The sequence below is a fragment of the Tupaia chinensis genome, unplaced genomic scaffold (genome assembly GCF_000334495.1).
Source record: "Tupaia chinensis unplaced genomic scaffold, TupChi_1.0 Scaffold000317_1, whole genome shotgun sequence".
Lineage (NCBI taxonomy): Eukaryota > Metazoa > Chordata > Mammalia > Scandentia > Tupaiidae > Tupaia > Tupaia belangeri.
In genome coordinates, this window is record NW_006159810.1 from 3,795,414 (window position 1) to 3,812,824 (window position 17,411).

Below are 17,411 nucleotides of genomic sequence, written 5' to 3' on the forward strand. Positions count from 1 at the left end.
TCACTGTCCTTTTCCATCCTCAGGAATCAGCTTATAGTAGACTGTAAACTTTGAGGGGAAAAAAACTTATGAAAAAATGTGAGGGCTAGCCCCATGGCCTGGGGGCTAAGGGAGCTAAACCCTATATGGCTAACCATGGTTCAAATCCTGGCCCTTGTGGCTTGAAATACATACCAGGCTCATGTGTGTGCATGTTCGAAATCCTGGCAGGATGGAGAAATTGAGAAGGGACTGCAATGTGACCACACTCCACAGGGGGTACTTTCTCCTCCCCCACCCCTTTCTGGCAAGCATACTTGCCCTCTGGCAATTAAAAAAAAAGTATGTTTCCTAACCCAACATTCATAACCATTTTCAATATGTAAATTTCTAAACTTATCATTTAAAATAAACATTAAATCACAAGTTAGGTGTTTTTATAAAAAAGTTAAAAAATCACCTATTAGGTTGGTGCAAAAGTAATAGTGATTTTGCATTGTTGAAATTTGTTGTCTGATATTGGATATATTCTTAAATAAATGTGGTTATGTTATACATCATGTTAACGCACATTTCTCACTTTATGTTTTTCTGCTAATGACCTATTACTTGCTATTTATTTCCTATGTATTTTAGACTATGGAAATGATGTTAGATAAAAAGCAAATTTGAGTGATTTTCTTATTTGAGTTCAAAATGGGTCATAAAGCAGCAGAGACAACCTGCAACATCAACAACACATTAGAATATACAGTGCAGTGGTGGTTCAAGAAGTCTGGCAGAGGAGACAAGAGCCTGGAAGATGAGTGGCGTAATGGTCGGCCATCCGATAGTGGCCAGCCATCAGAAGTTGACAACGACCAGCTGAGTGCAATCATAGAAGCTGATCCTCTTACAACTACGTAAGTTTCTGAAGAACTCAATGCCCACCATTCTATGGTCATTTGGCATTCAAAGAGAATTGGAAAGGTGATAAAGCTTGGTAAGAGGGTGTTTCGTAAACTAATCCAAAATGAAAGAAGTCATTTTTAAGTGTTGTGTTCTCTTATTCTATTAAACAACCACAAACCATTTCTCAATCAGATTGTGATGTATGATGAAAGTGGATTTTATACAACCGGTGATAAGCAGCTCAATGGCTGGATTGAGAAAAGCTCCAAAGTATTTCCCAAAGACAAACCTGTACCAAAAAAGTCATGGTCACTGTTTGGAGGGGGTCTGATTCACTAGAGCTTTCTGAATCTGGAAAAACAATTACATCTAACAGGTACGCTCAGTAAGTTGATGAGATGCACCAAAAAACTCCAACACCTGCAGCCAGCACTGATCAACAGTAAGGGCTCAGTTCTCCATGACAATGCCTAACTGCAATACACAACCAACACTTCAAAAGTTGAATGAATTGGGCTGCGAAATTATGCCTCATCTGCCATATTCACCTGACCTCTTGTCAATGGACTACCACTTCTTCAAGCATCTTGGCAACTTTTTGCAGGGAAAATGCTTCCACAACCAGCAGGATGCATAAGATGCTTTCCAAGAGCTCATCAAATCCCAAAACACAAATTATTATACAACAAGAATAAACAGAATTATTTCTCATTGGCAAAAATGTGTTTTTTTAGTGGTTCTTATTTTGATTAATAAAGATGTGTTTGAGCCAGGACCAGCAGATGGCATAATGGCTACATCACTGGACTCCCATGTAGTCGACCATGGTTCAAGTCCCGGACCTGGTGGCTTAAATTCACGCCGGGCACGTGTGCATGAGTGCCCAAGATCCCGAGAGGAGAATGGAGGAGAAGGGATTGCGACGTGGCCAGCCCCCTAGGGAGTGATTTCTCACTTTCTGTCGCTCTCTTTATGGCAAGCACATGCACCCTATAGCAAAAATCTCTCCAAAAAAAAAGAGATGTGTTTGAGCCTACTTATAATGATTTAAAAATCACAGTCCAAAACCACAACTACTTTTGCACCAACCTAGTACTTTTTTTTTTTTTTTAAATAGAGAAAGCATGGGTTAGAGAGGACAGGAGGGAGAGAGAAATAAGTATTTCTGACAGGGTCTTGCTGTGTCATGATCCTCCTGTGTCAGTCTTCCAGTTAGCTAGAACCACTCGTGTACACCATTATACCAGGCCTATTTTAGGTTGGTCCAGGAACCAAACCCAGGCTTTCCATGTGGCCTCAGTCACCATGCAGCGGCACCCTCCTGCTTGTGCCACCATGGCTGGGCCAAAATCATCTATCTATGTCATAGCTGGCAACTTCATGGTTTTTCTCTGCGGGTCACAGATGAATATAAGCTAATTTAACTATTAGCATGTTATTAAAGTAGTAGAACAACACACACATGCAGACAATTCAAACTGAAAAATAAAATAAATCTGATTACCTTTGGTGGCAAAGGAGGTGGAACTTTTGCTTTCATGGTTGAACTAAAACACAAAAGTTAAGAATCAGAATTCATTTTATAAACAAATCATTAAAATTTAATATTTTTTCAAAGATAAAAACCAGCAAAAACAAATGTCATTTCTAAGCTTATGAGTTTTTTTCCAAACTATTTTGTAAAATGCTCAAGTTATGTCGAATGAGGAATTATTTAGAAGAAAATGGATAGACATGCTTTCTTAGCTTTAAATATTATATCGTAATTAAAATTGGAAAATATAACTACAATTTCAATTTATAGCAATAGAAAAGTAAGTAATTAATATAAGAACAGAAGCAATGGCTGGTTTAGAAAACAAATCAGATAGTATAAAATCTATCACATTGTAAGCTTTATTTTTGTTGTTGTTGGATAGGAAGCATCTTTGATGAAACTCATCAAAAGCTCCATGACATGCAGGCAGGACTTGACTTGCTAAGACTCCTAACAACTTCTAACAACTCAGTATCTGTTTTAGAAATAGAAAGCACTGAAAGACCATCAAGCACAGAACTTCTCTGATGAAGGTATGGAAGACTAGAGAGGTTAAGGGACCTGACCCAAGGTCACAGAGTAGTGACGTGAAAAGGAAAACCTGTATCTCCATCTGCTCGTCAGGTGCTCTTGTCACCTAACCACCAAACTGCAGGGAAAAGAGACCCCCAAAAAGAAATGACACAACTAAACTAAAGGCACTAAACATCAATGTGCACATAATAGTGAAAATATTTCCCCCTTAAAATAATAAATTTATATCCAAATATTTATTTGAAATGCAAGTGGACTTGATCAAGCATATAATTAGCTTCTTTGTAGTTATGGTAATAATTACAGCAGCTATCAATCACTGACTATTCTACAATTAAAAATATTGGCTTTTTGTTTTTAAGAGTTTTTTTGCTATAGGGCGTGTGCACTTGCCAGAGAGACAGAGAGAGATGGAGAGACAGAAAGCGAGAAATCACCCCCCAGGGGGGATGGCCACGCTGCAATCCCTCCACCTCCATTCTCCTCTTGGGATCTTCGGCACACATGCACATGTGCCTGGCATGAGTTTAAACCACCGAGTCCGGGACTGAAATCACGGTCAACTACGTGGGAGTCCAGCAACATAACCATTATGCCATCTGCTGGTCCCAAAAAATTGGCTTTTTTAATTAGCTTTTTGCAAAGTTCTTTGTTATCAACTAGTGTTATTATAAACTGAGTTATGTTTCCCCAAATTCACACATTAAAGTTCTAACCCCCAATGTGACTATATTTGGAAACAGGGCTTTTAGGAGGCAATTAAGGTTAAATGAGGACATAGGCAAGAGGTCCTAATCTCATAGGACTGGCGGCCTTATATGACCTTATAAGACGACTTGGAAGAGAGATCCCACCCCCACCTCACTCTCACATGCACACAATGAGGAAAGACCATGAGAAGCCACGACCAGAGAGGGCTGTCTGAGACAGGGAGGGAGCCCTCCTCAGAACTGGAATTGGCCAGAACCTAGATCATGACGTTCCTAGCCTCTAGAACTGAAGAAATGAATTTCTGTCATTTAAGCCACCCAGTCTATTGTATTTCGTTGTGGCAAAGTTAAGCCTGAGCTGACCAATACAACTGAAATAGAAAACAAACAAAGAAAAAGAGGCTAGTACAGCCCAAGATAATTGTTTCACAAATTATATTAAAAATTACCATCCAAAAGCTGCCAGATTTATGAAATCAGGTCAGAGGGCACCTTTTCTTTTTACCAAAAACAGAAACAGATCTTACTGTTTAGATTCATCATCGTCCCCTTCATCATCATCTAAATGTGCCACATGCCCTCTACAGAAAAAGGAGGACAAAAACACTGTTATTAAATGGATGTTACCAAAACAGCTTGAGAAGAAAGTTTAGAAAATACATGAAGGGTACTGCTACACACAGTTTTGTTTCTATACTTTTATAGGATAGATTCAAAATTTAAAAAAAAAAGGAAAGCAATCTTAGGTTACATGAAAAGGAAGAGGCAAACTGACTACTACTCATCAGTGACATAAAGTATATTTTATCTTAATTAGAATTCAAAATTACCGCTGATGTAACTCTTCTTCAACAGACTTCAGGAGACTCCTTGAAAGAAAGAAAGAAAGAAAAAATAATGTGAATAAATAAGCAAAGGAATATCAAGTATATATTTTCATCACTTTAACCTTACCCATAAATTGTCTGAATAACATTTTTATTATTTACTGTAATTTGCTACTATAATCACCACTATACCATAAGACATTAAGTTATACTTAGTGAGATATCTGTATTTTCTGCTAATATCTTTATATGCGTATTTTAAATGAACAAAATTAATCCTGATGTTTACTGAAAAATACTAATTCAAACAGAAGACAACCCACCATGAAATGTCACAACAGTACTGACAAAACAATAATTGCAGGGTCATAATCATGGGTTTCCAGGATTCAATTTTCACCTGGAGTAATATACCTGACACCTGAAATTATATTTTCTTTCTCTTAAAATAAGGAAGGTGACACACTTTATATGAACGTCATGCTCTCAGGCAATCCTACAAAATGGAACTCAACGAGTTGGCTCTGTCTGCAGAAGCATGCATGCATGTGATGTGAATACATGAATGTAGTAGCACTTTGCTGTCACGGAAGACACTCACTTACCTGAAGGATTTGTTCTCCAGTGGTGCACTGGCAAACACATTTACACTTTTGGGAGACTAAGCCTGTATCAGACCAGGTGTGAGGATTTTACCATTAGGAGCGGTATATAAAACTTAATGTTCAGGAATGTGAGAGAACTTAGGGCATCCCTGAGGTTCCCTGACTTCTTTTCATGAAAGTTCATGCAGCACACCTCCTATAACACACCCTTTCAGTATAAAAACACAACTGTCTTCTCAAAACTAATGGATAGAGAGCAATATGGTTACTGATAAATTACTGGGATAAAAAGGGATTCAGCAGAAAACTTTCTTTCCTTCAACATTATAAGGTAGCACCTTCTAATCATTTCCCCCTTCTAATAAATATTGGGAAAAATGGTCCTTAGAATTATCAATACATAAAACCAGAGGAACTGAAAGGTATGGTTATCTACAATAAGCAATTAATAGAATACCTTCCAGTCATCAAATATATTAATTAGGTCAGCTTGATAACAATTATATTTTAAAAATAACAAAGTTATGAATTTAGAGAGGTAAATAACATAGTAAAACCATATACGAATTGCAAGTCCTATTTTGTAGATAAAAAAATCGAGGAAGCACAGTCAAATATTATCTTATTCACCAAGCTCCGCAAGGGCCAGCCCTGGCGAGGCAGGAGCAGCTGCCTACAGCGGCAGAGCAAAACGTCACAGGCGTTACAGCAGAGAGCCTGAATGGAACCCTGCCTCCACCGCTGCAGCTATGTGGCCTTGGGTAAGTGCATCTGACTTCAGTTTCCACATATGTAAAATGGAAATGACAACAAAGTGTTTGCCTAAAGATATAATGAATTAATATAGGTAAAGCACTTAGGAGAATAATTTGGAGCACAGAAAATACTTGATTAGTGTTTTCTGTACTATTATTCACTAAGTAACATTTCTCTAAGATAGCAATTCTCAAATTGAGGTTCAGGGATTGGGGGGAGTGTCTCTTAGTCTGCTACAGGGGGTCTGGAAGGCCAAAATTATTTTCATGATACACAGTACCTTTTTTACTCTTATTTTCTCACGTGTACACAATGTTCAGAGACTACGAGATGTGTGATATCACTACAGATTAATACAGTAGCGGACATGCAAATTCAACTGTCTTCTATTAAGACATGGATGAGGAGATATAAAAAAAATATAAAACAAGGCCACTTTCTTATTAATAGCTTCATTTCAGAAAAATATAGCTATTTTTGAAAAAGGTTATTAATTGGCCTCAAAATCTGCTGCATTGTACTGACATACATCAAGCCTCATTGCAATTATTTGCTGCCTCTAAGTCTCATAAGAAGAATCAGTGTCACAGGAAGGCATTGTAAAAAGGTCACATTTGAACTAGTCTTTAAGGATAAGAATTTTTAAAAATCACATAAACAATGCATGCTACTTTATAATGAATATATTAAAATTTCAAAACAAATTAATACATATTTTGAAAATTTCTCAGTTTAATTTTCAATATGGATACTTATTAACCCTTATAAATAAAAGCTCTTTGGAATCTTCAATAATTTTTAAGACTGTAAAGGGATCCTGAGACCAAGAATTAGAGAAATTCTGCTTTAAACTATTTTAACAAACTGAACATAATATCTATCAACTATATAGTGAGCTTTTATGTCATTTTAGAAGATGCAAAAATACTTGAAGCACATGACAATATTTTTAAGGCATTTCTTTCTCCAGCAGAGAATATTAAGTTTTGAAAATAATTAGGAAGACAATTTATAAAGTAGTTTCACTCTCAGTTAGCATACTTAATAGGACTGATATGACATTCTACCTCTTAAAAAATCTTCCTAGGAGTTCTTTAACAAGAGGACTGAAAGGAGGACAAGGAAAAGTCATGGCCTAGGGACTCATTTTTTTTTTTTCCCTTCTATGACTTTTAAATCTCCTACTGTATGTTAAGATATTTTATTAACAAAGTTACAGAATTGACAAGATCTTAATGAAAAGTAGGATCTCTGAGTTAGTTACCTTTTAGGCTTTATAAAAGAGTACATGAAACACGACTAAATTTATTAAAAGGTCCCTTTACAGTAAATGCTGTATCTTCAGATCACTGAAGAAATGTGATACCGATTTATTCACCAAGAGTGACTGTTATACAAAAACCAATGCTACTATTCATTAGTCTACCTGAATCCTATTATGAAATTTTTAGAAGGTAAGTATACAACAAAGATGGCCTATGACCAGCAGATGGTACAGCTGCTGTATCAGTGGACTCCCACATAGCCGACTGCTGTTCGAGTCCCAGACCCAGTGACTTCAAAATCACATTGGGTATGTGTCTGTGTGTGCCCAAGATCCCAGGAGAAGAGATTTCAGCATGGCCAACCCCGTGGGGTGTGATTTCTCACTTTCTCTCTCTCTCTCTGTCTCTCTGGAGAGCACAGTGCCCTAAGGCAAAAACTTCTTTAAAATAAAAAACCCCAAACCCCCCAAAATGACCTTAGAAAATGAATTACTAAATCAATATAAAGTGGTTAGGTAACTTTCTTCTTTAAAGAATTATTATTACTATATTCTTAACTTGCTATAGGGCATGCATGCTCACGAAAGACAGAGACAGAGACAGAGAGAGAGAGAGAGAGAGAGAGAGAGAGAGAGAGAGAGAGAGAGAGAGAGAGAGAGAGAGAGAGAGAGAGAGAGAGAGAGAAAACCACCAGGTCTGGAACTAGAACTGTGGTTGGCTATGTGGGAGGCCAGAGTTCTAACCACCATACACCTGCTGGCCCGTGACTAGGTAACTTCACGAAACAATGTACACAAATTTAACTGCCAAATGGGGGCCAGACTGTGGGGCGATAACACTTTGCCATGGGACCCACATGAAAACGTCCCAGGTTCGTCTCCTGAAGCCTCCCTGTGTATGCATAAAGGCCTGTAACCAGGTTGGCTGAGGCTGGGGTTGCATCATGGTGTGAAAAACCTGTTGTGGCACTTAGGTCTGTTTGTCTCTTTCTGTCTCTCTCGCTCTCTCATGGAAGAAATAAGTTAAAAATGAGCTTTACAACTTTAACTGATGAAGTGAAGACAGTGATAAAGAATTAATCTAAAACTACTACAAAAATACTTAACATGGGGACCAGCAGTTGGCGTAATGCCTATGTCGCTGGACTCCCATGTAGTCCACTGTGGTTTGAGTCCCGGACTTGGTGGCTTAAACTCATGCAGGGCACGTGTGTGTGCGTGCCCAAGATCCTGAGAGGAGAATGGAGGAGAAGGGATTGCGGCGTGGCAATCTCCCCTGGGGGGTGATTTCTCGCTTTCTGTCTCTCTGTCTCTGTCTGCCTGGTGAGTGCAGGCACCCTATAGCAAAAACCTCTCCAATAAACAAACAAAAACAAACAAAACACTTACCATGAATTAGATAAGAAATTTGTGATAGAGGTTACTAAAATCTTTCAAATTTACTTTTGACTACCCCAAATCAACCTGTAGGTACTGCCTTGATTACATTTTCAAACAAAATTCTATTTCTTTTAAGTCAAAGAGCAGTTTTATTCACTCATGTTATTCATTTGCTCATACAAACAATAATTTACTAAGTACTATAAATAAGGGCATCTAGTAAGTACTTATTAAATTCTAAATGCTTTACAATGACTATTCCATTTTACCCTTAGCAGCCTATGAGGCAGGCGCTATTCTAATGGATATAAAATTCTGAGTCATACAGTTGACAGCCAAAACTAGTTCTAACTCTGGGCCTGGCATTACTACTACTACACTCAACTATCAGAAACTGTGAATTTGGGACCAGCAGTTAGCATAATGGCTATGTCCCTGGACTCCCATATGGTCAACTATGGTTTGAGTCCTGGACCTGGTGGCTTAAACTCACGCCGGGCGTGTGTGCGTGCGTGCCCAAGATCCAGAGAAGAGAATGGAGGAGAAGGGACTGCAGCATGGCCATCCCCCCCGGGGGGTGATTTCTCACTTTCTATCTCTCTGTCTCTGTCTTTCTGGCAAGCGCATGTGCCCTATAGCAAAAATCTCTCCAAAAAAAAGAAACTGAATTTAATTTACTTTTTTTCACTATTAAGTTATTAGATATGAATTTATCTTTCAAATTTTGTGTATATTAAAAATAAAATAAAATAATTTGAAGCTTTCTCTTACTATTTTGTGGGTCTTAAACAGATGGTCAGAAAGGCTGACCCCAGTGACGTGAGAATTCAAAACAAAAGGTGACAACTCAGTTTTAAAAGTCAAAACACATATGCTTTCTGTTAAAAACAAAGTTCCTATGTAACAATTCTAAGTTGACCAGAACAAAGTCTGCATGGTCTAGAATAGGTAGAAACCCACCAATGGAAATCTGTCTGCCTGATCACCTACGGAGAAAGTAGAAATCCCGTGAGTTTTAAAACACTGCCTTGTCACAATAAAGCAGACATATCAATACAGTTAGCGAAGTGCTACATCTATGTTCATGTCACATGTATGTATATACCTATACATGAAACATAGCCAAAGGTCAAACTTTTGGCCAACCTACCTTGCCAATGATTCGTTATATAGAATACAGTTCCTTAAGCAGGGATCCAATTAATCAAAAAATGAAGGTTGGGCAAACTATTAACATTTTACCTAGCCAAAGTAACTAAATGAAAATGTCTATCAATCAGAAATCAGACAATGAGAATTAAGGAATCTGGAAAAGCATTTAATGATGGGCTTTTTCTTTTTTGTATTTTGCAAGTACATAATTTAAAAATGAGTTTTAAATGAATCAAGAAAAGGTAAATGACATACTTTTTCCAAATTATTCATTTTCTTAGAATATAACAAAATTTGCTGACAAGGTTCTTAAAACTAGCAACCTCATCTTTAGAGAAAATAATATAAAAAATATTTCAGAAATTTTTATTTGCAAACTAACGCATTATGAAATAAACTTCCCATTGTTGTCCACCAACAAACTAGGACAAGTTATAAATGGCAAAAAGTTTCTACTTAAGTAACATTTTACTTTCTACTAGGGAAAAATTTCCATTTTAAAATAATATAAAGGCCAATAATAATAATAATTTAAAAAAGGCTTAATAAACGATCAAGGTTAGTAATAATTTTAAAAAATACCCAAAACCCTCACAGTATTTAATTGAAGTTCAGTTTAAATAAAGGCTAACACATCTCTCCCGGCTGTCATTCAAAGCTTTTTCTGGGACCTAGGAGATGGCTTAATGGTTATGTTGCTAAACTCCCAGGTACTCAACTATGATTTCAGTCCTGGGCCCAACTACTTAAAACTCATGCCAGGTTCGTGTGCATGTGTGCCCAAGATCCTGAAAGGAGAATGGAGGAGAAGAGGACTGTGACGTGGCCATGCCCCCTGGGGGGTGGTTTCTTGCCGTCTTTCTCTGTCTCTCTTGTGAGCACACGCACACTATAACAAAAATCTCTCTCTTTCTAAAAAAAAAAAAAAAAAAAAAGCTTTTTCTAAGTGTAGTACATTAAATAAAATATTATTTTGTTCGGCTTATTAGAGAAAGATTGATGATTTTTGCATTATTATCTTTTACCTAAGCTATTTGTTTTAGTTACTATTTCTCAACTGCTTAAGATTTTGGCAATTTAAATAATATTCCCTCAGAGATTAACTTTTAGAATAATACCGTATCCATAAACTCAGAAAGCGAAGTCTTAGAAGAATAGCAGAGCCCTGTCTCCCACACCTTATTAGCTAGGGCATGAACAATCTGAACTGCTAAACATATTTACACCGTGTACCTACCATGTGGACTGTGCCTGGTGTAGAGAAGGCATTGAGTAACTGTCAAATTTATTTCTTGAGTTAAACTGGTACCTTTTAAGTACTAAAGACACACGTTTTAACTACCAACTACTGTTTTACAAGGATTCTAACAGCTCAAAAGTTAAGATGGAGATTTCTAAATAGTGTGAATAATTCCCGTTGTTTTCAGTGGCAACACATCAGGGAAATGTACCAAAGCAAGTTTTGTAAGGAATTAAAAGGTCACCTCTAGGCATAAAAGAAATCAACTGCTGAAATATTTATCTTTGCTGGAATGTATCAGTACTTGGGTTTTCTCTAACAATTAAGATCAGAAAACTAGTTTGATATAGAAAAACTTAAGTTGATCCTCTCCATTAAGGCAATTATCAACCAAATGAAAGAAAACAATGGAAGAAAATTAAAACCATAATAAGTATATTTGCCAACCCAATACCATTTGCTACCTTAAATATTAAGATAATATTAACAATTTATTTTTTAATTTAAATTCAATTCTGAAAGAACTTTACTTACTTGTTTGCACCCAAAAAGTAACTACCTTGGTGTCCTTGTCCATATTCTAGCTGTAGATCCTAATAGTGCAAAATAAGATATTTAGCAAAGCAGTAGTAGATCATAGATCATAATACAGAAATACATTTACATAATCTTAAACAAGGAAACCTCAGACCCCAAATAAATCTGTATTGCTATATGTTCTTTTAAAAAAGGCATGGTAGTACTTCCAACAATAAAAGGGCTCAGAAGTTTATGATCCTGACTTCAACATTTTATTATGTCTATATTGTGGGGGGAATTTTCTCAACTGATACATGCAGGTTTCGTTTATGGCTATTGCTATTTAAATGAATTTTTTTAAAATATCAGTAAAAATGAATACTTGTAAAAAAGTTCACATAAGGTATTTATTTTCTAGCTATATTAAAGCAAAAAGATAAAAGATAAGAATAAACAACAAAAATCTTGGTTTGACTTTGTAACAGGATCTGACATCATTATGTACCTGGATACATGCATATATTTCTACTGCTGCTTCACACGGGTAAGTCATCTTTAAAACTAATTGCTATGTTTAAATATAATAATATATATGAACTCATGTGAGGTGGTAAACTGTGTTGAAGGACTTTTAGTCTATAAAAAATTTTTTAATAGAATAAAACAGCAAAATTTCAAATGAATATTAAGGCAGCTGTTCAGTTATTCTAACATTTCCATTGTGTGCTATGCGTTGCAGTATTAGGGATAAAACTTAAAGGAGTAAACAATGTATGGGTTCAACTCAACACCTTCTGTGAAAAAGAAACGTGCATTCCAAACTCCACGGAAAGTATGAAATTGCCTTTTCTCCTCTTTTTAAACAGTCACTGTATTTCAAACCTTGTTATAACTATAGAGGGAATATTTAACATCTTAAATGAATCTTACTCATTAGACTATGATGTACTTAAAGTACTTTTTATTTTTACAAGATACTGTCAGATGCATGATCAGGATTTACAACACAAAGGTCACCTTGGAGCAGACTGTCCACGGAAAGTGACTGTATCTTTCCCCATGGAACACACTGATTTTCTCTAGCTCTTAAGTTGCATTTTAATCTATTTACAAGTCTGCAAAAACAGGAGCCAGGATGAGAGCTCCTTAAAAGAAAAGAATAGCCAAACCTATCTTCCTTCCCCATAGTCCATGGTCTAGTGTAGCACTGCGCCCTAAGTAAGGAGTGTTCACATGCCATTTACTGTCCCATAAACACATAACACTTTAGCTTTGTTAAGCTACACAAAGGTACTTCAAGATCACAAAAATACTAAGTCGAAGAATGTGTGGATTCTAACCAGTAAATGATATTTAAGAGAAAAGCACTTTAAAATTAAAGTACTCCAAAATCTTGTATATAAAAAAAATTGATAAAAAAAGAATACAAAATCCTGGTTTAGACAAGTCTCAAATTTTGTCTTCTTCAATATTTGTGTTCTTCCATGCATAGTAATGAATGTTCTTAACCAGTGACAGGAGAGGTAACACGTCATAAACAAAAAAGATTAGTCGACTCTCACGCTGATGTCACATGAAATTCTAATGGAAAAGGACACCTGCTCTCTTTAATTTATCGTGACTAATCTTAATAGGATGAAAATCACTACTATTACAAGATTCAGACACAATTATACTGCACTATTTAAGTGGTCATGACTTTCTGAGGAATCTTTAAACTCAGATATCCAGGAAAGAGAAGTACTACTCTATTTCAACACTCTTCTAAGTTCAAGTTTGTTTTCTTCAGCTATAGATAACTGAGCCCTTTAGCAGAACGAAAGCATCTTTTGCCAATAAAATCTCTTAAACCCACAATCAAGTGAGTTTCCAAAAGCGAACATTCGGGCAGAGTGGCCTTGGCTCCTGTGATATAAAAACAGATGTGTTTGAGAATGCCCAATTCATGTGACAATGACAATTAGCGAGCTGATGATAATGACTGAAAAATAAAAATTAATTGAGATAAGGAGTGTAGTAAGGAAGGTAAAAAGAAGTATCTAAAATAACAGATGCTAATATTTCAAGAGAAAATTGAGCAAAGGCTCATATAAAGAATATGTCATTCAGGCCAGGGGAGAAGCAGTAAGAAGATTCAAGTCTGATGATCAAATCCAGTCTTACCAGGAAAGCTAAAATCGAAAGAGGTTCATTCTTTATTAACATTTTCTTCTTATATCAAGTTACATTATAGCATTCATGGAAAAAAAACCCAAAATGCCAGGGGGTATCATCCAGTAAAGTACTAAATTCTAAAGTGTCTAATCTTATTTAATATAACCATTATTCACCAAACACTTATTATACGACAGGAATTTGGACAGTAAATCCAACAAGAAAAATGAGAATCAACCAAAGGGAAGAAAAGTGAAACGAGGGCAAAGTTCATAGATATTTACATATCTTTAGGGCAGTCTCAGAAAGACTGACCTAAACTGTCTTTCAAAAAGTAATTTTAGGGGTCAGTAGATGGTGTGGTGATTAAAGTGCTGGTCTTCCACAAAGCTAACCGTGGTTCAAGTCCCAGCTCTGGCAGCTTAAAAACATACCAGGTGCGTGCACGTGCATGCCCCATATCTCAGAAGGATGGAGGGGAAGGGACTGGTGTGGCCATTCCTTTGGGGGGTGATTTCTCACTTCCCCTCTCACTATCTCTTTCTCTCTCTGGTTAGTGTAAGCACCCTTAAAAAAAAAAAAAAAAAAAAAAAGGACGTGATTCAGATATTAGAAAAATGCTACAAAAATGATGCTTTGGAAAGCACTCAAATAATGGTATCACATGAATATGCTTCTTAAGCTAAGTCAGAATAATCTGAGCATGCCAACATAAAAGAAAAATATTAGTAGTGCTACATAGGCATTGACTTATTAATGAATGTTAATGTTTAAACACACAGTAAAGAGTAAAGTCAAGTAATGACCTGGACTGAAAACATGCATTAAGCCAGTTCAGACTCAACCTGAAGGCTGAAGCACAGCTATGGTGATTATCTTAGTCCACCAAAATATATTTTTGGGTCAGAAAGTCTTAATCTCAGTGTTTTATTTTAATGAATGGAGAGATATTTCTAAACCTACGCTGGGGCTTCTAATAAAACATGGTATGAGAAAGAACTGAAAAAGAACAACGGATGCAACGCAGAATACCAGAACCAGGATAAAAGAGAGCTCACTGTAGGCTTTTTTTAATTCCTTGGAAATGACAAAGTCTATACCTGATGAGAAAACAGCAGGAAGTCAATAGAACTGATAGAGTTGGCTATAAAAACACAAAAGAAAAATACTTTAGCAATATATTTTAACCCAGGAAAAAAGAAAAGAGGGGAATTTTTTTCTTCATAAAAAAATTATAGCACAAATAAAAATGATTTATAGAAATAAGAAGAGAGTGAATCCAGAATAACTCGAAGAACATTTTTTTTCTTTTAATTTCTTAAGATATCAGAAAAGCAAGTGGGGTCAGAACATTAACTGATCAAGCAGCACTCTGACTAATAAAAGCAAAGTAAGAGGCCTCCCCCAGAGTAACTTGGCTTTTGTGCAGCAAGTTGAGAAATGCTTATCAGCAGGTAAGGTGTACTCTGAGCTTCTTTTTCTTTTGTTCCTCCATAGCAACTAAAGTAGTATTTTACATATAACTAAATATATTTTTCCTTGACCACAATGTCCCATAAAAGTAGGCAAATTAGGAAAAAAAATTACATCAACTGAGACAGATGTGTAATATAATCTTCTAACTTAAAAGCAGCATCTATAGAGCAAATACCTATTTTTATGGTTATGGGCAAAATTTCTTACTATTCAATGATCACATTATAGTTTTTGTTTTTCTCTTTTAAATCGGGCCATTTCCAAAATGTAAAGACTTTTCTTATTTGACTGCTAATCCTAAAAACCAAGCTCTATTCTTCTTGTTTCATATGTTATGATTACTTGTGTTTTTACCCCCAGAGGGCATGTGTGTGTGTGTGTGTGTGTGTGTGTGTGTGTGTGCGTGTGTGTGTGTGTGTGTGAGAGAGAGAGAGAGAGAGAGAGAGAGAAAGAAAGCACCCTCTCTCCAGTGGGGAGTGGTTACACTGCAATCCCTTCTCCTCCATTACCCACCCTGCTGAGATTTTGGGCAAATATGCACATGCACATATAGTGTTTTTCAAGTGCCAGGCCCAGGACTTTAGCCGTATAGTCAGTTGTCCAGGTGGGATCTGGTTCTCTTAACCACCACATCACAGTCTGGCCCTCAATTTCTTTTAAGTAATTTTTTTGGTGGCAATGAATATTGAGGTGAACACACCTAGCATTTAAAACAACCTGAAATCATGGGTAATATGGGACTTTTAAGTAGGAAAGTCTTTAAAGGGGGAAGGTATATGGGTTCCAAAAGATTTTGGATTGTTATGCTAGTGCCAACTGCCTAAATAAGATGAAAGCTAAACCTTCGGGGATCATCAGATTCTGATGGCCAGCAGTATTTTAAGAGTTGGAATCTTATTCATTGTACCTAGATTTTTGGACTGATAAGACTAGCAGACTGAGATAACTATGGACATTTCAGACCCATTAGGGTGGCTATTATAAAACAAAATCAAAAAGGAAAGGAAAAAAAAGAGCCCAGAAACTCAACAACAAAACACACAAACAGAAAATAGTGTTGATGAGGATACAGAACAATTGGAGCTCTTGTGCACGGCTGGTAGGACAGTAAAATGGTAAAGCTGCTTTAGAGAACAGTATGGCAATTTGTCAAAAAATTAAATACTGAACTACTGTAGGATTCAGCAATTCCACTTCTAGTTATATATCCCAAAAAACTGAAAGCAGGGACTTAGGACAGATATTTATACATCCATGTTTACGGCAGCATTATTCATGGCAGCCAAATGGTGAAAGCAAACCAACTGTCCACCAAGAGATGAGCAGATCAACTAAATGTGGCATTTACATATAATGAAATGAATGAAGCTCTGACTTTCATCACAACATGGCGGAACCTTGAAGGGATTGCAACATTATGCTGAGTGAAGTAACCCAGTCAGAAAAGGATAAGTACTAGATGATTAGTATTGTATGATTCTGCTTATACAAGGGAGTTAGAGCAGTCACATTCAGAGAGATAGGAAATAGAATGGTGGTTGCAAGGGGCTAGAGAGGAATGAATGGAGAGTTATTATTTAATGGGTATGGAGTTCAACTGAAAAGATGCAAACGTTCAGGAGATGGGTAGTGGTGATGCTTTTACAATAATGTGAGTTTATTTCATGTAACTGGACTGTACACTTAAAATGGGTAAGATGATAAACTATGTATTACGTACATTTTGTCACAGTGAAAAAAAAATACAAGACATATGTGTTGATTTAAAAAAAGAGAGGGGGCAAGAGAGCCCAGTATTAGTAAAATAAGAATACTGATGATGATTAGAGGCAACACAGTGGGTTCTGAGGCAGGTTGTGCAGGTCAGAACCCCTGCTCTGTTATCCTGCTCTGCTAATGAGAAACAGCATTTAGCTTCTTTCCATCTTAAATCCTCTTATTTGCAAAACTTGTATAGTAAGTTAACACAAGGTGCTTAGAATAATGCCTGGTATGTACACTTCTCTCAATAAATATGACCTTCTTAGGGTTCATATTATAAACTATAGAATTGGAGGAATATTTCATTTATTCTTCTCTGACAGAACAATCTGCACAAGTCTCTAAACCCTCCTCTGTCACAACCTGCTGCCCCCCACCCCATTACATAAAAGTCCTGATTACTGAGCAGGGCAGAGAAGGGAGAAGGAGGCTGGGAGTAGTTCTAGGAAACACAGCCATGACATAACTTACTAAGTTACTGGGCTAGTTCCGCTCCTGGTACAGAAAAGAGCATTTGTAACTTTGCGTGTTATTTGTTTTCTCATTATCTTTTATTTTTTTAGTTTCTTTTTGAATTGCCAGTGGGGGGTGTATGTGGGCAAAGGGGTGAGGAGCACTTCTCAATG

The 17,411-nt window shown here is 36.6% G+C and overlaps 1 protein-coding gene across 3 annotated transcripts in view; it reads right to left on the reverse strand.

The window, feature by feature from the left end:
• The window catches only part of MAP4K3 (mitogen-activated protein kinase kinase kinase kinase 3), a 124,657-nt gene that overhangs the window by 41,011 nt on the left and 66,235 nt on the right, over positions 1–17,411 (reverse strand). For 2 of the 3 annotated variants that reach the window (XM_014588928.2, XM_014588927.2), the window contains 4 exons: positions 11,410–11,468; positions 4,482–4,520; positions 4,179–4,232; positions 2,375–2,417 (listed from right to left, as the gene is read on the reverse strand). In XM_014588928.2, the coding sequence (XP_014444414.1) occupies positions 2,375–2,417; positions 4,179–4,232; positions 4,482–4,520; positions 11,410–11,468 (195 nt within the window). The remainder of the gene's footprint in view (positions 1–2,374; positions 2,418–4,178; positions 4,233–4,481; positions 4,521–11,409; positions 11,469–17,411) is intronic. The other variant, XM_027773007.1, reaches the window with a different exon arrangement.